The 19,535-nt window shown below is 58.1% G+C and overlaps 1 protein-coding gene across 5 annotated transcripts in view; it reads right to left on the bottom strand.

Moving 5' to 3' along the window:
* The window catches only part of FRMD5 (FERM domain containing 5), a 76,677-nt gene that overhangs the window by 4,174 nt on the left and 52,968 nt on the right, over positions 1-19,535 (bottom strand). For all 5 annotated transcript variants that reach the window (XM_054168878.1, XM_054168880.1, XM_054168877.1 and 2 more), the window contains 12 exons: positions 16,844-16,948; positions 15,318-15,360; positions 14,654-14,732; positions 11,338-11,435; positions 9,551-9,674; positions 8,553-8,640; positions 7,551-7,639; positions 6,723-6,786; positions 6,060-6,151; positions 4,134-4,208; positions 2,661-2,729; positions 2,444-2,550 (listed from right to left, as the gene is read on the bottom strand). In XM_054168878.1, the coding sequence (XP_054024853.1) occupies positions 2,444-2,550; positions 2,661-2,729; positions 4,134-4,208; positions 6,060-6,151; positions 6,723-6,786; positions 7,551-7,639; positions 8,553-8,640; positions 9,551-9,674; positions 11,338-11,435; positions 14,654-14,732; positions 15,318-15,360; positions 16,844-16,948 (1,033 nt within the window). The remainder of the gene's footprint in view (positions 1-2,443; positions 2,551-2,660; positions 2,730-4,133; positions 4,209-6,059; positions 6,152-6,722; positions 6,787-7,550; positions 7,640-8,552; positions 8,641-9,550; positions 9,675-11,337; positions 11,436-14,653; positions 14,733-15,317; positions 15,361-16,843; positions 16,949-19,535) is intronic.

The raw sequence follows: 19,535 nt of genomic DNA on the forward strand, positions 1-19,535 counted from the left end.
ATGGGGGCAGGGGGAGAGGGGTAGGAGGTTCACCATCAGCCTCCCTCAGGGAGGCTAGCTGAGAGTGGGGATGGCAAGGACCAGCAGGTCCCCAGTGCCACCCTGCAGCAGCTGTGATGGGGCTGGATGTTTCCCCTGGGTGTAGCTCACCAAAGCACCATGGCATGGTCAGATGAAGGGTGAAGTGAAAAGCCCAGAGCTTATCCTGCCTGCGTTCCCTGGGGCTTTGCCACCTCTTGCTTGGAAAAGCTCCCTGGATGCCTGCGACTTAGCTGGGCTTAGCGTGAGTGCCACGGCGGGCAGCGGGCACAGCAGCAGCACGGGTGATAACGGGGTGGAGGAATAAACACGTTCTCACCCTGACAGCTATTTCTGCTCCTCTGCCACCTAGCCCACGGGAACCTCTCCCTGTGGCACCCAAACGGGTAGGCACCCACTGGGGTGGGTATGGCAGGTGATGGGGCAGCCCCTCCTGTGGTCCCCCCTGAACCCAAACCATCCCCCAGCCCAAACCATCCTACTTGCTTCACTGGGCTGACACAGAAAGTTAGCAACACTGGGCAAGGCAGGGGGGGACCCAAACAGGTCCAGCCCCAAAACTGGAGCTGATTTGTGGTAACAACCACCCCAGCATGGGAGAGCCCAGCCTGGTCCCCACAGCATACATCCTGCACCCCACATCCTGCAGCCCCTGGGGTTGTGGGGATCCCATGGGGCACCCCTGAGGATGCTCCTGCTGAAGAGGAGCCCAGACCCCACGCACCCATGGGACCCCTGAGGACACTCCTGCTACAGAAGAACCCAGACCCTGCCCAGCCGCTGGGCACAGCATTACCTGGCACTGGTGCATCCGTGGAGCCCTGGGGAGCGCTGGGCAGGGCCGGGAGCAGGGGCAAGATGCCCAGTGCCCGGGCCAGCAGGCGCGGCCCCAGCGCCAGCACCCGCACCCTCACCTCCCGGCAGCAGTGGTTGATCAGCCGCAGGTGGACATTGACTTTGGTTTTGATCCTCACCAGACACTTCACCATGGTGGCACGGGCCGGGGGCACCGACTGCAGCAGGGCACAGGGGCGGGCACAGGGGCGGGCACAGCCACTCGCCCGCCGCCAGCAGCTGACGCAAGTGGCGCTGGTGGCCCCGAGCCCCAGGGTTATTTTGGGCTCCCAGCGCTTCCACGGGACCCAGCTGGAGTGAGAGTGAAGAAAAGCAGCTGCCAAGGCAGGGGTGGTGCTGGGTGGCCATGCCAGGGCCAGGTCGTTTACTCTGGGTGGCTGTTTAGTGCTCCTGTCACTTCGCCTTGGCACATGTGGGGCACGGAGAGGGTGTCACATTTAACTGGGTGGCAGAGGTGACCCTGTCTGCAAGGCTGCCAGGCACGGTCCTGCCCCAAAGCTCAGCACAGAGGAACTCCCTTGGTGGAACTCAATCCCTTCCTTTCCTGCTCCGAGGGACCTATCCCCTTCTATTTCTGCAGCCTGACCATGCCCAGAGCCCAGGAGAGGATCAGTGTGACTGTGCCACAGGGCAGGGCTGGCACCACAGCCCATCTGGGGAGGTGCACCCACTCCTGCCCCTCCCCTCACTCCCTGCCAGCTCCCTTCCTTTGCCCACCTCCTGCTTTCCCAAACTTCTGTGCATCTTCACATGCCCCTGGCACACACTGCACTGTTGTCACCCCAGTGTCACCACGAGTCACCAGCAGATACCACAGCCCCTGCCAGCAGCACAGCCACAGCCCCCAGCATTGTCCCCAGCCCTGTATGGCAGCTCCAGGGCTGGTCCCAGTGTTTTGCCCTCTGCCAACCTGTGCCTCACATCCCTGCACAGCTGCAGCCCAGCCCTGGGATGGGGGACAGCAGTGTCCCCACCACAAGCTGGCACAACTCTCCAGCCTGGCAGCGCAACAGTGGTGGCCAGAAGGTGGCCAGGAGCACTCCCAGGTGAGTGACAAGTTCTTTTGCAGCCCAGTTTGTTTCTGTGTGTGGTCAGACCCCAGCTCTTGGTGCCACCCTGCTCTGCTGGGAGCCTGCTGGGCACTGACGTCCCTCTCCAGGCAGGTTCAGAGCAGGTCCCTTGGCTTTCCAAGCAGAGAAGTGCTGGGAAGAGCAGCGAGGACCCTGAGAAGTTCTCCTCCAAGGAACTTCCCCTCAGGAAATCCTCTGAGAATCACTCAATGGCTGAGAAATTCTCTCTGGAAGCTTCTGTCCTGCAGCCTGCCCTCCAGCTTGCCTGGGCTCAGCTCTTGATGCCAGACTGGCCTTGGACCACGAGAGCAACCTGTGCTGCTGTACAGCCTGGCTGTAAGACCTTGAGGACACTCGGGGACCTTCCCTGCCTCAGTGTCCCCACAGACATGGATGTGGGTGTCTGTGTGGATTTCTGTGTGCATGACCAGCTGTCCCCAAGCCCCAGCAGCTGCAGCTGGAGCCAGCCCCTGCCCTACCTTCCATGATGGAGATGTGCACAGCTCTCCTGCGGGTGCGGGGCACGCTGCTCAGCCGCGGGCCGTGGGTGATGGAGGGGCAGCTCCTGCTCGGCACCAGCCCAGCCCTGGGGACCAGAACGGGGACAGTGTCACAGCTCTGGGTGCTGCCAGCTCTCCTGCATCCACAGGGAGCTGGGTACCAACCCTGTGAACCCCCAGCCCCACGGGCTCTTACCGGTGAATCTCGGGGGGTTCCCTCTTGATCTTGGCGCTGGACTCCATCACCTCCTTGGCAACACGGCCGCTGTTGGGGGTCGAGAGGAGCACCCATGAGGACATGAGCATGGCACTGGTGACAAACAAGTTCCTCCTGTGGCACACCAGGCACAGTCTGGCCCCCTCCCCATGGACATGGGCAGTGCCAGGGGCTCTCCCCACAGCCCCAGGGCAAGCAGGAATGTTTCACTGGGATCACAGGATCCTTCAGGTTGGAAAAGGCCTTCAAGACCATTGAGTCCAACCATGGCAGGGGGATGGAACCAGATTGTGGTGGTTTAGGCTGGGTGCTGGCCCAGATGCCACTGCGCAGGCCACACCTGGGAGGTCCCAAGGGGTGGGCCCAGCCCAGGGGGTGGTCACAGGGACCAGGTATTCCATTCCCATAATGCCCTGCTCCCCTATAAAAAGGCCATGCGGGGTCTTCACTTCCTCTTTCGTCCCCTGCTGCTGCCTAGGTAAAATGGCGTGAGCCACCTCCCTTGGGCCTGCTCAGGCCCAAGGCTGGGTGGGGGGGGGGAAGAAAGAGCCCTGGGGGGGTTTGGGTGTACCCCCAGGTGGGGATGGGATGTTTTTGGGTATGTTCTGGGATCTCTCTCTTTGTCATGGTGCTTGTGGGTCTCTATAAAACTTTCATTGTTGTTTGTTATTGTTTTTCCTATTTAAACTTTCATCACTTTTGCAATCCGTTTGCCTGAGTCGTTATTTCTGCCTGTGCTGGGGAGGGGACCTGCCCCAACCCATTACACAGATGATCTCTAAGGTCCCTTCCAACCAAAACTGCTCTGTGAATCTATGATTCCATGATTATGTGGTGGGAAGAGCAGAAAAGGGCTGGGCTGACACCTCTGCTGCCACATTTTGCTGCTCCTCCTGGCATGAGACAGTTGCTACCATGGGGTCAACCATTCCCTTGGGGATGGGGACATATGCCATGGCTGTCCAGGCTCTCTCATGCCAGTAAAAGAGGTGCTGGCATTGTGCACCTCAGCTGGGGATGAGCTTAGGTCTCTTGTCCTGTAGAGATCATAGAATCATTTGAGTTGGAAAAGACCTTTAAGATCATTTGAGTCCCAACATAAGGAGATAGAAGGTCCCAGGCTCTTGCTCCAGGACCAGGAAGGAGCAAGACCTCCATGAATTTAAGGCTTGTGGTGGTGAGTTTCCCACCTTGTCCCCAGAAACCAAACCCCAGAACCCCTGCTCCTCTGCCCTCCTCCACTCCAACAACCTGCAGGGCAGGGGCAGGGCAGAGGGATGTCGGCTCTGAAACACCAAAGTGGTGATGGCCTCACCGAGGTGGCAGCTCCTCCAGGGACAAGAGGACCTTTACCAAGTCGTGGGACCACTGCAACCTGAGCTGCTCCCTGCAGCACATCCAAGGGAGCATCTGAAACGTCTGCAGCAGCTGCTGCTCACTGTCCTCATTTACCTGTATCGGAACCGGCTGCCCTTGAAGAACAAGTTGCTGCTGGACACCGTCCGCACCTGACTTGACTTCTCCAGCCTGCAACAGCACCAAGAGCTGTGTGAGCACCCTGTGCTGCTGGCCAGGGCTCAGCACCCAGGCAGGGGGTGGTCCCCAGCACTGCCTCATGGCAGAGCCCAGGTTGTTCCTCATTGCATGGGGCTCCTCTCCTCTGCTTTGCACTAGTGAGGACACATCTGGAGTAGTGGGACCAGTTCTGGCCTCCCCAGATCAAAAGAGACAGCTGTGGAGCTGCTGGAGAGAGGCCAGTGGAGGCTACAAAGATGCTGGGGGGCCTGGAGCATCTCTGTGAGGGGGAAAGGCTGAGAGCCCTGGGGCTGTTAAGCCTGGAGAAGAGCAGCCCCAGAGGGGATCTGCTCATCAAGAGCTGAAGGGTGGGGGACAAGAGGCTGGGGCCAGACTCTTGTCAGTGGTGCCCAGGGATGGGACAAGGGGCATTGAGCACAATCTGGAACCCAGGAGGTTCCACCTGAACAGGAGGAGAAACTTGTTTGGTGTCAGGGTGCTGGAGCCCTGGAGCAGGCTGCCCAGAGAGGTTGTGGAGTCTCCTCAGGAGAGCTTCCAACCCCCCCTGGCGATTGTGATGCTGGGCAAGCTGCTGTGGGTGCCCCTGCTTGAGCAGGGGGGTTAGACTGGATGATCTCCAGAAGTCCCTTCCAACCCCACCATGCTGGGATTCATGGATCTCCAGTGGGATAAACCCCTCACCATGACCTCTGAATCACAGGGATGCAGAGGCTGACCCATTCTGGGCAGGTCAGCAGTCCCTCTAGTCTGGAGGGTCAAACCCCCAAGAGGGACAGCACTGTCTCCTCCTCACCCCAGGGGAGAAGGTCCCTCACCTGAGGAGGAGTGTACCTTGGTGGGAACAGAACCCCAAGGTAATTTCCCAGGGGGTTCAGCTCTGGCCAGGTTTGTGCAGCAGCAGGACAATCTCCTTGCATGTTGCTGTAATGAGGGCTGGAACCTGCGGATGGCAGCTGCTGATTGCAGCATCCCCAACGGGAGCACACCGCAGCCACAGCTCGCTCGTTGAAATGAACCTCGTTACAGAGCACAAAAGGAGCTATTTCTGAGCACACCACCGGCAGGGTGGTGAAAACACAGCCTTCTGTCTGGCACCTCCACGGGCTTTGGGCACAGGCCAGCTGTGACCTCTCCAGTTCTGTCCAACAGCCCAACCAACCAGAGCAGCGGCAGCGAATCTGCCTTGGTCGCCACCAACCAGGGACCCAGAGCTGCTGGGGAAGGGGAAGCCTTCCCATGAGACCCTCCTGGAGGTCCCCCAGTGCCATGCAGTGGGTGGAGATGGTGGCTCAAGAAACCAATTCCAGGCAGCTGGTGGGGCTGGTGGCCCAAGGGACCATCACCACCCCCTGCCCACCACTGGGGGACCTCCGGGGGGTGGTCTCATGGGAAGGATTTCCCTCCCCCGTCAGCTCTGGTCTCCCTGGTTGGTAGCCACAGAGCTTGTGGCTGCAGCCCAGACTCCACATCACCTCTGTGATTCCTCAGATACCCCCCATGGACAGTCAGGGAGCCTGGAGCCGGTGATTTCTGGGAGCTTTTGAGCCTTCCCTATTTAAAGGGGGCCCAGGACACCAACCCCCTCTGCCCAGTGCCCCAGGCTTCTCTCCAAACAATTCAACAGTCCCCTGAGTAAAGATTGGCTGTGTTGGGGTGGGATGGGGAGAATGCCATGGGGCAGAGCACCCAGCCTGGGGGCACCAGAGATTGTGGGGTGACCAGGGCAGGGGTGCCATGGTGGTGCCAGCCAGTGCCCTGCAGCTGGATGGAGCCCTGGGGTAGGTGCTGTGTGAGGAGGTGCAGGACACGGCCCCACACGTGGCAGGGTGGCCCAGCACTTACTTGTAGAAAGCCTGGTTCTCTATCCCACACTTCCAGAGATGCTTGCAGGCTTCTGGTGTTGGGGCAAAATAGGTCAGGACAATTTTCTTCTCCTGCAGGAGACAGACAAGGAGTGGATAGGGGAGGAGCCAGTGGTGCCTGCTGGGCAGTGTGCTGGGAGCAGGGCTGGAGGGCAAGGCTGAAGAGCAGCACCAAGGGGCAGATCCTCCCCCAGAGCCGCTCAGAGGCGCTGGGACGGCAGCGGACGCCCTGCTTTGTGGCACCACACAGGAGGGTTGGGCAGTGTGACCTGCTCCCCACCTCCTCCCTGCCCATGCAGAAGCAGATCTTTTTGAAGCCAAGCTGAGGGCATGTATGCCAGCCCCAGCCAGGGGTCTCCAGGCTGGTTTCATTAACTAGGGCTGCCCAGGTGGTGACAACCAACCACAATAACCCTCACCACGAGCCTGAGCCAGCATCTACAGGCTCTAACACCCAGAGCAAGGAGCCAGAAGGAGGTGACCTCAGCACTGCCACCGAGCTGCCACCCTTGCCACCACCATGCCCACGTCCCTGAAGCAGCAGGTAGAGAGTGAGGCTGCTGCCCACCCAGCCCATGGAGAACCTGCTGAAGGAATGGCCATGGCTGCACTTGGTAAGTCCCAGGGGAGGGAGAGCACTCACCTCTTTCTGACTTACATACAGATAGAAGGTCTTCCCCTCAAACTTCATCTTGGTCACCTCGTTCCTGACAGGACAAGGACAGGCAAGTGAGAGAGAACCACACAGAAGCTGCCCATGAACCAGCAATGTGTCCTCGTGGCCAAGCAGGCCAGGGGGCTTTTGGAGGGCATGAAGAAGAGTGTGGCCAGCAGATGGAGGAAGGTCCTCCTCACCCTCTGCTCTGCCCTCGTGGGGCCACATCTGGAGCACTGGGTCCAGCTGAAGAGCTATTGGAGAGTGCAGTGGAGAGCTATGCTGTGTGCACGAGCGGGCTCAGGGCCAGAGTAGAGAAATCCTTGGACCCAGCAGCCCAGCATATGGTGGCCAGCAAAGGGGGTAGCTGAGCTCCTGGGCTCCTCCAAGAGTGGGATGGAGCAAGAAGTGACACCATGAGGGACAGGTCCCTGTCTCAGGAGAGCCCTGCTGGCAGCACCGTGACCAGGGCCTGTTTTCTCCTCAGCTGAGACACACGTGTGCAGGCTCACAGGTGTGCTGGGGGATGAAGGGGGAGGACAGGATGAGTTCCCCAGCTGCCGTAGCGTTGCTCCTCTCCATGTCCTCTGCTCAGGCCCCACCCCAGTTCAGACATGGGCACTGGGTGCACTTTCCACCATCCATGGGCACCAGTGTGGTGTTAACGCCTGGGGAAGGCAGCTGGTGCCAGGGTCACCCCCGTGACCCGTCCATGGGAGCACTCAAGGGTATTCTTGGCTTCTGCCCCACAGCATCATGCCTGTCTCGTGGCCAAGCAAGCAGGGAACCATGGGCAATGCCAGGCTGGGAGCTCACCATTTGATGAAGTGGACTCTCTTGTTTCCCTGCAGAACCACAAAGCCGAAGGGGGTGAAGGCCAGGAACGCGGCGTTCCCCGACACGTCCTGGAAGGCAGCAGCCATTTCTGAGCAAGATCTGAGCCAGCAAAGCTGCTACACCATCAGCCCCCCTCAGCCCCAAGGGTGGTGGGGATGCAGAGTCTTGTTTGCCAGGTGGCATGCTCCTGGCATCTCCCCCACGCTCTGGCCCCCAGCAGAGCCAGCAAAACCCAGGAGGCAGCAGCGCTACCGAGGAGCGACCACAGCACAGCTCCCAGCCTCCCTGGTCCCACCTCCTTCCCTGTCAGGACCAGCAATGAAGGCGGCATCCAACCAACCCTTTCACTTCTATTTACACCAGAAAATGGCAAAACCTCGTGAGATTTCATTGCCCCCAGCCCTGCACAGCCAGCATGGCACTGGAACACTGCAACCAGTCATGAGTGGCATGCAGGGAGCAAGGCAGCAGATAAACTTCATCACAGCCTCTGGACTCCAGGGAAGCAACAATTAACTGTGCTGCAGCACTGGGACCAGTTCTGGACTCTCCAGTTCCAAGAGGGCCAGGGAACTACTGGAGAGAGTCCAGTGGAGGCTGTGAAGATGCTGAGGGGACTGGAGTCACCATCGCTGGAGGTGTTCAAGAAACATGTGGACATGACTCTTTGGGACATGGTTTAATGGTCATGGTGGTCTCAGGTTGATGGCTGGCTGGATGATCTTGGAAATCTTTTCCAGCTGAAACAATTCTAGGATTCTAAATCATAGATCTAAATCTAGATCTGGTTGGTGCTGGCTTTCAAGGCTTGGAGACATCTCCTGGCTCCAGCACATCCCATGTACCAGCTCTCCCAGCACCAAACCCTGCTGGCAGGTGACAAAGGACACACTGGGGACCTGTTGCTGGCGCCTCTGCAGCTCAGCACCATCTGCAGCAAGAAACCCAGCCCAAGGAACCATGTTTGGGAAGCTCTATTACCTTGCAGGGGTGTGGGTCAACCCCGTAAGTCTCCAGAGTCTGGGCTTTCCTGAGGAAGTTCAGCTCTGAAGTAGCTGGAGTCTGTCCACTGTGGAGGGGAAGAGGGGGGAGGGGGAAGAAGGAAAAAGAGGAATGTTCCATGGAAGACCTGAGGTCAGCCCTTGGCACAGGGTGCCTGGTAGCAAGAGGCAGCAGTGGTGGAATGTTCCTGTCACGTTCCTCAGGACAATCTGTCTGCAGTGGGAGACCTGAGCAGCAGCACCAGAAAGGACCAAAACTGAGGAGCAGCTGCCAAATGGAGGGATGAATTTCCTGTTTCTTCAGGGGACTTTGCTGGGCAGGAGGCAGCAGCTCCCAGCCAGAAGGGCAGGACTCTGCTGGGTTCCTGGGAGGTCAAACCTCACCATCCCTCCTGGGGACTGGCACTGATTGTGCAGTCAAGACAGGGCCCTGGAGCCACCGCCAGAGCTGGGAGATGACGAACTTTGCTGATGGACTCACACCTTGTGTCCTCAGAGCAGGGTGAAGGCAGGAGGGGAGATGGTAGCAGAACATCTGTGGGGTCTTCCTACCATCTGTAGGGTCAGGGGCTGGTCACTGTCCCCATCCCAGCAGGGAAGACCTGCCCTGGGTTGTGCCAGCCAAGCCAAAAGCCAGGAGCAGAAGGCCCTTGGGCCTCCCTGGGGGCAGGAGGGATAGGACTGACTTTGCACCAGGACCAGAGAGCTGCATCACTTGGGAATGTCTGGCTGCACTTTCTGCTGCTCAGCCTGCACTGCTGGGTCACCTTGGCCTTCAGCAAGGTGAGGTTCAGGGCACAAGGGCAGTGCCTCTGCAGTGTCTGGGATGCCACCCAACACCTCCTTGCCCAAAGCCTGCACCGTTCCCCAGTGGTTTACTAGTGGTTGAGACAGAGCAGAGCAGTGAGTGCTCAGCCCAAGGCAGGACTGGAAACCCCAAAGTGGGATGGAAAGCAGCCAAGTGTCCCCCAGCCACACCTCAGCTCAGACTTGTGGATCTCTGCGATTTTCCTCTCCAGCTTCTCCGAGTGCTTGGGGAAGAACTGGAACTTGGAGCTGTAGCCTTCTGGGTGCTTCCCCGGGTCATAGTCTCCAATCTCAGCTGTGGGGAGACAGAACTGGTCAGGAGCAGCAGCACAACCCAAGCCACAGTGTGTGCCCCCATCCCAGCAGTGCCCCCATCCTGGCAGAAACTGGGCTCAGAGCATCCCAGGAATGCTGCTCCAACCTGGGCATGTTCCCCTCAGGAGGGACTCTCTGTAGGCCATTAAGTTAACAGCCTTAGGTTGCCCCAGGGGAGGTTTAGGTTGGAAAGGAGGAACAAGTTCTTTATAGGAAGGGTTGTCAAGCCTTGGCTCAGTCTGCCTGGGCCAGTGGTGGAGTCCCCATCCCTGGAGAGTTTTCAGAGCTGTGGAGAGGTGGTGCTGAGGGCCATGGTATGGTGGTGACCTGGCAGTGCTGGGGTAACAGTTGGACTCCACGAACTTAAAGGTCTCTTGCAATCCAAATCATTCTGTGATGCAGTGGCTGCTGGCTGGCTGAGGACAGCTGTGGGTGAGCTCATCACTTGCTGCAGAGCATCTCGCCAAAGAAAGTGCTTTTGTCAGCAGGCTGCAGAGGTGCTGGTGGAGTTTGGGAAAGCTCTGAAACCCTCCTGCCTGCCCTCTCCTCCTGCCTGTTTCCCTGTGGAGCTGCTCCTCAGTGGCAGTGTCTTTCCCCCATTTAATGTTTTAAGCAGGAACCATAACAATCCCTGTCATGCCCCCATCCCCCTGAGGAGCTGAGGCTGGAGGGAGTCAGATCAGAGCAAGGCTCTCCCATCCCCGGTGGTGGGATGCTGATGGAGCACTCTAAATCCCAGCAGGAGACCCCAGCTCCAGAGCCAGGCTGCAGGGAGATGCCAACAGTGATTGGTGCTGGCTCCAGCAGGATCCTGGGTGAGGGAGTGGAGCTCTGGAGAAGGAACCATTCTTGGGGCTGTTGTGAACCCAAGTGCAGGACCAAACACTTGGCCTCACCCCATCGATCCAGCCCAGCCAGATCCCTCTGTAGGTCCTCCCTGCCCTCCAGCAGGCCAGCACTCCCTTCCAACTCTGTGTCCTCTGCAAGGTCACTTTTCATTCTGGAGCTCTCTGTGCAGCTGCCAACCACAGGAGCTTGCCAGACTCACCACAGACCTTCCACAGCCCCAGAAGAAGTCCTCTGTCCCAGGGCTGCTTGGATAAGCTTAGAGTGAGGAGACCCTGGCTGGGATAACCACAGGGAGGTTTCAGGGGAGGTTTAGGCTGGATGTGAGGAAGAAATTCTTCATGGAAGGAGTGATTGGCCATTGGGGTGTGCTGCCCAGGGAGGTGGTGGAGGCACTGTCACTGGAGGTGTTTAGGAAGAGACTGGATGGGGTGCTTGGTGCCATGGTTTAATTGATTAGATGGTGTTGGGTGATAGGTTGGACTCGATGATCTCAAAGGTCTTTTCCAACCTGGTCTGGTCTGGTCTAGTCTAGTCTAGTCTGGTCTACTCGATTCAGCTGCCCTGAGTGCAGGTGGGACAGTTCCAAGAGCAGCCAGCACCGCAGTGCTTCTGCTTCTGGTGAGACCCCAACGTGAGTCCTAGCCCAGCACTGCACAGCACCAGCACAGCCTGGAAGCCCAAGCCCTGCACTGGTGGGATGCCATCTGCATGCTGGGGGCAGTGCCCTGTTGTAAGCAGCTAATGTGGCCAGGACCCAGCAGGGTAAGCAAATTGGCCTTGTCAGAAAGCCTTACCTTGAAGGATGTAGGCGGCCAGCAGAGCAGCATCTGATGTCTTGCAGAGGAGACGGCCGTGGTAGAGATCCCGTTTGATCTGCAGGAAGACCAAGTACCTGAGGACAGAGGGGACAGTCCCTTCATTAAGTGAGGTTGAAATCAGCCAAACAGGCAATTTGGCTGGGTAGCATCTGCCACAAGACCCCTGCACTTCTCCAAGCAGCCCATTTTCCAGGCACTGTCCTCGCTAGCAGCCAGCAAGTGCTAACCATGGGCAGTTCCCTGGGTCAAGGCCGGTGCTGGAGCTCAGATTGACACCTCCCAGCCCTGCTTCAGCCCACAGACTGGAGCAGTCCCCTCCTCCAAGGCCAACACTCAACCCAAAGGCTGATGGAGGTCTCCACCATCCCAGCTCCCCAGTGGTATGGCCACTTGCAGCAGGGCAGAGCTACAAATACAAAGAGCTCATCGGGCATGGAGATATTCAAGGTGACCATTCCCAGCAGGGAGAAGACAGCAAGGAGGAAATTCACAGACAAGGTGATGCTGGTCCCCTCTGCCTACCACCCCCTGAAGCCATACTGATGCTTCACCTTGCTTTGGCCAGCAGTGCCTGCACACAACTGGAAGGTTTCAGCTCATCACCAGGTCTCCTGGGGCTGAGGTGTCCAAGGATAGTACTCTGAAGGGGATCTCATGGGCCTGATCCTGCCAGTCAGTGCTGTACTTCCCAGTCCTGCATCCCTGCCCAGCTGCTCAGATTCTCCACAATGGGATTTTCTCCTTCCTCAGCTTCCTGTGTCCCTCCAGGTCCCCATGGACACATCCATCTCCCTCCTCCGTGCTCACCAACCACCAACATGACATCATTTAGAGCACAGCTGCCTCTTCTGCTCGCCCAGCTCTGCCTCCGTGCACCAAAGCCCAGGAGCAAAGGATGGGAAAGGACACCCTGGGATAAACTGAGGCCTAAGTCAGAGTTTGGGCTGAGTCACATGCTGAGGAGTTTGGGAAAACCTTCTGATGGCAAGAGGTGAGTCACAGGGTGATGGAGGTGTTGGATTGCTCGGAGATGGGTTTGAAGACCCAGCCCCACACTCTGCAGTGCCTCGGTCTTGCTTTGTTCCTCAAATCCATCTGGGGGGTGGCACAAACAGCTAATTCCCACAGCTACAACAAGATAAAGTGAGATCCAGGTATTGAAGTGTGGGAACTGGAGAGGAACCACCCCCTGAGCAGATGAGGGGTTGACCTGCTGGAAAGCAGCTCTGCAGAGAAGGACCTGGGAGTGCTGATGGACAAGGGGCGCTGGGCACAAACTGGAACCCAGCAGGTTTCATTTGAACAGGAGGGACAAATTCTGTGGGGTGAGGGTGCTGGAGCCCTGGAGCAGGCTGCCCAGAGAGAGTGTGGAGTCTTCTCTGGATTGCTTCCAAACCAAACCTGTCCATTGTGATCCTGGGCAAGCTGCTGTGGCTGCCCCTGCTTGAGCAGGGGGATTGGACTGGATGATCTCAGGTCCCTTCCAACCCCACCATGCTGGGATTGATTAATGCAAGGCTGAAGCAAGAAGCTGAGCTCAGGTGCATCCCAGATGCCAGCCTGGACCTTCTCTCTTGTTTGCTGCCTGCAGGAATGGGCTGAAAATCCCCTGAATTAAGCCTGGCCTATATTTAGCTCCATCAGTGAGCTACCTAATCCTTGATGTTCTCAGCAAGGACCCCAGCTATTCATCGGCTATCTGGAACGGCAGCCAGAGCAGCGCTCCCACAGCAGATGGAGCAAGAGCAGCCCAGCTGCTGGGAGGAGATTTGGGGCTGCTGTCATCTCTCAGGGGATGACAAGGGCAACTTGCCACTGTTTGAGGGTATTTGGGGCCAAGCTGTGGTGGGTGTTGCAGTTTGCAGCCTCACCAGTGCCCAGCACAGGGGGGTGATCACTGCCCTGGTCCTGCTGGACACACCATTGCTGATCCAGGCCAGGATACCGGTGGCCCTCTTGGCCACCTGGGTTGCAGGGGGAAAATGTTGAGACCCTCAGGCAAGGCTCCAGCTCAGCTGCCCCAGGCAGAGACCTGACCCTTCCCCACCCCACACAGGTGGAGGGTTCTGGGCTGGGGTGTCCCAGAGAGGTGGCTTGTTTGCCAAGGCTGCTGCCAACGCTCCCTGAGTGCTCTTCAGGTCCTCCCTTCTGGCAGGAGGATGTGAAGAGCCCCTCAAGACAGAAACTCAAGAGAAGTGCTGTCAACTTTCTGGACCTCAGTTTATCACCTGTTCCTCCCAGAGCATTCATGGCCCTTACACAAAGGGATGTGGATCATTACTTCTAGGTAACATCAAAGGAACTGGAGAGCCTCAAACCCTTCCCAGCAGACTGAGCACAGGCAATGTGGCTCTGAGCAACCTGCTCTAGTGTGAGGTGTCCCTGCCCATGGCAGGGGGGTTGGAACTGGCTGATCCTTGAGGTCCCTTCCAACCCTAACAATTGTATGATTCTGTGATTCTGCTGACACCCTGAGCTAAGGCTGTGCTTGGGCCATGGCACTACCGGCTGGGTCACAAGTGGTAAGAGGATTAGCAGAAGATGGACTCTTGGAGGAGAATTGCTTGAATCCTCCTGCTTGAATCCCACTTTCCTGAACTGACCAGGATCAGAGGTTCCAGCCAGAGGGGAGGGGGGAGTGGATTTCATAGAACCATAGAATCAATAAGGTTGGAAAAGACCTCAAAGATCATCCAGTCCAACCTGTCACCCAACACCTCAGGACTACTAAACCATGGCACCAAGTGCCACATCCAAACCCCTCTTGAACACCTCCAGGGATGGTGACTCCACCACCTCCCTGGGCAGCACATTCCAATGGCTAACAACTCTCCCTGGGAAGAACTTTCTTCTCACTTCAAGCCTAAACTTCCCCTGGCACAGCCTGAGACTGTGTCCTCTTGTTCTGGTGCTGCTTGCCTGGGAGAAGAGACCAACTCCCACCTGGCTACAACCTCCCTTCAGGTAGTTGTAGAGGGCAATAAGGTCTCCCCTGAGCCTCCTCTTCTCCAGGCTAAACAACCCCAGCTCCCTCAGCCTCTCCCCACAGGGCTGTGCTCAAGGCCTCTCCCCAGCCTCGTTGCCCTTCTCTGGACACCTTCAAGAGTCTCAGTGTCCTTCCTAAACTGAGGAGCCCAGAACTGGATACTCAAGGTGTGGCCTAACCAGTGCAGAGTACAGGGGCAGAATGACTTCCCTGCTCCTGCTGGCCATACTCTCTCTGATGCAGACCAGGATGCCAGTGACCTTCTTGGCCAGCTGGGCACACTGCTGGCTCATGTTCAGGCCTTACCTGGTGATCTCCTCCTTCAGCGCAGCAGGGTCGGTGGGGTAGAACTTCACACGGAAGCACATGGTGAAGGGAGGCTGGGCTGAGGAGAGAGCAGTGAGACCATGGGCACCCAACAGCAGGAGCTGTCCTCTCATCCTCCCAAAGAACCCTGCTCAATGAGACGCTCAGGTACTGCGGGGGGGGGGTCTCACCTGCCCTCCCCATCAACCCCCAGCACACCCAGCTGCCTTTGGTCAGAGGGAGCAGGTGGGCACGGCTCTGTTCCCCTCTGTGGTGGCCGTGGTGGGAGCAGATGTTCATGGTAAAGTCATGGGGCAGCACCCATGGGCACAGCCTGCTGGCCACAGAACCTGCTTCCCAGAGCTGGCACATCCCCTTTGCTCATCCCCATCAGTTCTGTCCTGGTCTCCAGCAGGATCAGTGCCCAGGACAAGTGCTGGGGCGGGGAGGGGGAGGCATGGGCAGCTGTGACCGCAGAGGGACTGGTGGGGTAGGATCCCACCTCTGATACCCAGACAGCTTCATGGCTGATCAAAAAGGCTCCTTCTGGGAGATGTGCTGGGCACTGACCCCCGAGGGGCAGGACTGCAGAGAAGGGAAACACCTCCAGAAGGAAAGGAGCTCACACTGCCAGCTCAGGGCATCTGCTCACAGCAGCACTCACCTCTCATCTGCTTCACCACTGACTTGGTGAACTCCAGCCAGTGCTGAAAGGAAGAAGGAGAAGAGGATTAAAGCAGCTCAGCAACAAAGGCTTTGAATTCACATTGGGGGTTTGGTTGGATAATGGTGATTGCAACAGATGGATTGGAAAGTGCTTTGTCAGGGAATCATCTGGGTGGGCTCATGGAGCCCTACCATGAACCCAGCACTGCCAGCTCACCACTAAACCATGTCCCTCAGCACCACACCTCCACAGCTCTAAAGCCCTTTCAGGGCTGGGGACTCCACCACTGCCATGGGCAGCCTGGGCCAGACCTTGAAAACTCCTTCCATGAAAACATTGTTCCTCATGTCCAACCTAAACCTTCCCTGAGGCTGTTTCCTCTTCTTCCTTGGGAGAAGAGACCAACACCCACCTGGCTCCAAGCTCCTTTCAGGGAGCTGCAGAGAGCCAGAAGATCTCCCTTCAACCTCCTTTTCTCCAGGCTGAACAACCCCAGGTGCCTCAGCTGCCCCTCACAGGATTTGTGCTCTAGATGCATGTCTTGTAGTGGAAACCCAGCTGAGCGAGGCTGTGGCACAGGGTGCCCACCCACAGGGCTTTGTGGCTGTGCCACCTTCCTCCTGGGCCTGCTGCAGCTGCCCAGGGCTCAGTGGAAGCCTGCAGGGAGCCGTGCTGGGAGCTTCACAGCCGGGTCAGGCCAGGTCCTGCTGCAGGGCTCTCAGCTCCTGCTCTCTGGTGCCTTGTTTCACTCTTGTTGCCCGAGGCAACACGCCCAAGTGTTTGGGTTCTTGGCACGGAGCTGTCTCGTGGCTTCACCTCGGTGTTAAAACACAACTTTGAGCCAGAAATAGTCCTGCAAGCCCACTGCCAGGAGACCTCCTGCTTCACCCTCCCCAGAGCATCATCAAGTCCTCACTCTGCAGACCCAGTGTGAGCTCCAGCAGGACCTGTGAGCTGCGTGGGTTGCCCCGGCTCACACATCCCAGCTGATGGACACCAAGGGTGCTGCTGCTTTGGAGCCTGGATGCACCCTGCTCCCACCTCCCCAGGGCTGCAGCCCCAGACACAGCCCTGGCTCTGGTGGAAGGGGTGGGCAGCCTCCTCAGGGGGACTCTAGAAGATGCCCTTCCCATGGAATTGTTTGGGTTGGCAAAGCCCTCTAAGGACATTGAGCCCAGCCATCAGCCCAGCAACACCACGGCCACTAACCCATGGCCCCAAGTGCCACAGCCACATCTTTCTTGAACACCTCCAGGGCTGGTGACTCCACCACCTGCCTGGGCAGCCTGTGCCCATGCCTGACCATGGGCAGAGCAATGACCCACCCAGAGCAGCCACAGCCCCCTGCCCAGCAGCAGGAGAGGGGAGAGCTTCAGGGGAAGGGCCTCTCACCCCCAGCTGGGCTGGGTTTTACGGAGCTGTTCAGCTCACATGCTGGTTGTCAGCCTCAGGAAGAGGGCCAGGACTGATGCCACCAAGCTGCAAGAAAGCCCAGCAGCAGCCTGGGCAGGAAGGGCTCTCACCCTTTGCTTGTCGGGGTCCACAAAGCGAATGCCAAAGTAGTCCTTCTCCAGCAGGTTCAGGTGGTGGCAGAGAAGGTCAAAGAGGTACTGGCCCTTGGCATCTCTCTGCAAGGCAAAGAAACTCCGTGACAAAGTGGCAGGAGGAGGCTGGAGGAGCAGAGGCCCAGGGAGATGAAGGGTCTGAAACTTGTCAAGGGATGGGGCAAACCCCAGCAGCCTCCTCGGGGAGCCACCAGCAGTATTGGAGCTCAGAGCCCATCACATCTCTGCAGACTAAACACAGCCCCTCCAGCGGCCTTGGGCTCGTGGCCTTGGGGACTGCACACAGCTGGGAGAGAAAACTGGCTGCAGGAGAGCCACCTTGGAGCTGATGAGATGACCTTGAGCTGGGGGAGATACTGTGAGTGACACCACTGCCCATGGTCTTTACAGCAGCAGAAGGTGCCCCTGAGAGCCAGCACTCCATGGCAGCCATGGCCATCACTGCTGGCTCTTTGCTTTGTCCTGAGGGCACAAACCATGCTGATGGGGCTGCAGCCCAGCATCAGCTCTGGCCTAGGATCAGTCCCAGGACCAGCCCCAGAACTGGAACCATCCCAGGACCAGTATCACAAGCAGCCCTAGCTCAGGACCAGGACCAGCTCCAGCCCAGAACCAGCCCCAGGACCCTCCCAGCACCTGAGAGGATGGATGGTGCTGGTGGTGTAGGTCAGTGGCGCTGGTTGCAGCCCCACAGCCCCAGCCACCATCCAGTGACCCATCAGGGAAGCCACTGCAGTGCTGTGAGCTCTGTGCCTATGGAACTGTCCCAGCCAGCCACAGCCACAGCCAAGGGAGACACTGGAGGAGGCTGCAGAGCCCAAGCCCCTCCAGCTAAAGGAGAAGCACAGAGGGGACAATTCACCACCCTCAGCCTCCTGTTTCTCCAGGCTCTTCTCCCTTTCCCAGCCCCAAATCAGCACCAATGTCCACATTCTGCTCTGCAACCTGAGCAGAGAAACAGCAACAAAGCACAAATAGGCCACCCCCAGTCCACCAGAATCACCTCCCCAGTCCACCAGAGTCTCCTTTCACAGTCCACCAGAGTCATCTCCCCAGTCCACCAGATTCTCCTTTCCCAGTCCACCAGAATCATCTCCCCAGTCCATCACAGTCCCCTTTCCTAGTCCAGCAGGGTCACCCTTCCCAGTCCACCAGAGTCACCTCCCCCAGTCCAGCAGAGTCACCTCCCAGCTCAGCTGAGAGGGAAAGTATGAAAATGCAAACAGCATTTGAGGAGAAAGCTCTTGCTTTGATCTCTCCAACCCAAATTAACCAGACTCTAAACTCCTCATTAGCCCCACGTCTGCCAGGACATTATCTGAGCTGTCTTCACAAATCATGACTTGAAAGAGCTGCCACTGCAGAATAGCAGCTTCAATATTCTGGCTTTTCATCTCTGGGTGTTCTTAAGAAGGATGAATCCTGTCTGTCTGAAGGCTTGGGAGCTTTGGGGGTGCAGCAGTCTGATACAGAGTCCATCACCAGCATCACTGCTGTGAATGCAACCATGCAGTGGAGCAGGACAGCAAGGAGTGCTTGAGGGGGGTCAAAGGAGGTCTTCCTCCCCCTCTATTCTGCCCTAATAAGGCCACATCTGGAGCCATGAGTCCAATTCTGGGCTCTGTGGTTCAAGAGAGACAGGGAACTGCTGGGGAGAGTCCAGCAGAACCTACAAAGACGCTGAAGGGCTTGGAGCATCTCTGTGAGGAGGAAAGGCTGAGAGCCCTGGGGCTGTTGAGCCTGGAGAAGAGCAGCCTGAGAGGGGACCTGATCAATGCTCAGCAAGAGAGAAAGACTGGGGAGCAAGAGGCTGGAGCCAAACTCTTCTCAGTGGTGCCCAGTGACAGGACAAGGGGCAATGAGCACAACCTGGAGCCCAGGAGGCTCCACCTGAACAGGAGGAGAAACTTCTTTGGTGTGAGGGTGCTGGAGCCCTGGAGCAGGCTGCCCAGAGAGGCTGTGGAGTCTCCTTCTCTGGAGAGCTTCCAAACCCCCCTGGCCATTGTGATCCTGGGCAAGCTGCTTGGGTGCCCTGCTTGAGCAGGGTGGGTGGGCTGGATGGTCCCTTCCAACCCCACCATGCTGGGATTCTGTTCATGGTGGAGGCTGCTTCGTGGCTGTGCCAGGAGGCAGCATGGCCCTGCCAACGCCATGCCACTGCCCCCAGTGCAGAGCTGTGGAGCATAACTGGGACTGGTGATGTTCCCCAGAGGGGAACAGAAGGGCAGCACTGTGTCATGGGTCCTGCTGGGGCTGTCCAGTGGGAGGCAGACCCATCCCATTGCTCAGTGCCAAGGACTGTAAGGTCTGCTGCTCAACAGAGATGGGATCCATCTAGCCCTAAACCTGCAGCAGGGCAGGAGGGAGGCTGCACCCTGGGTCCCATCCCTGAGCAGCAGCAGCTGTGAAGTGCCATGGGATCACAGACCTGTTTGGGTTGGAAAAGGCCTCTGAGCTCAGCCTTCAACCTAGCACCACTATGGCCACTGAACCATGTCTCAAAGGGCCATGGCCACAGGTTTCTCGAGGGCTGGTGACTCCACCACCTCCCTGGGCAGCCAGTGTCCCGAGTGCAGAAGCTGGAATGTGCAGCCCTGCGTGCAGAAAGTCCTGCAGGACACTGCCAGGAGAAGCAGGGGCTCTGTGGGGC

Source organism: Dryobates pubescens, chromosome 17, assembly GCF_014839835.1.
Source record: "Dryobates pubescens isolate bDryPub1 chromosome 17, bDryPub1.pri, whole genome shotgun sequence".
NCBI classification, from domain to species: Eukaryota; Metazoa; Chordata; class Aves; order Piciformes; family Picidae; genus Dryobates; species Dryobates pubescens.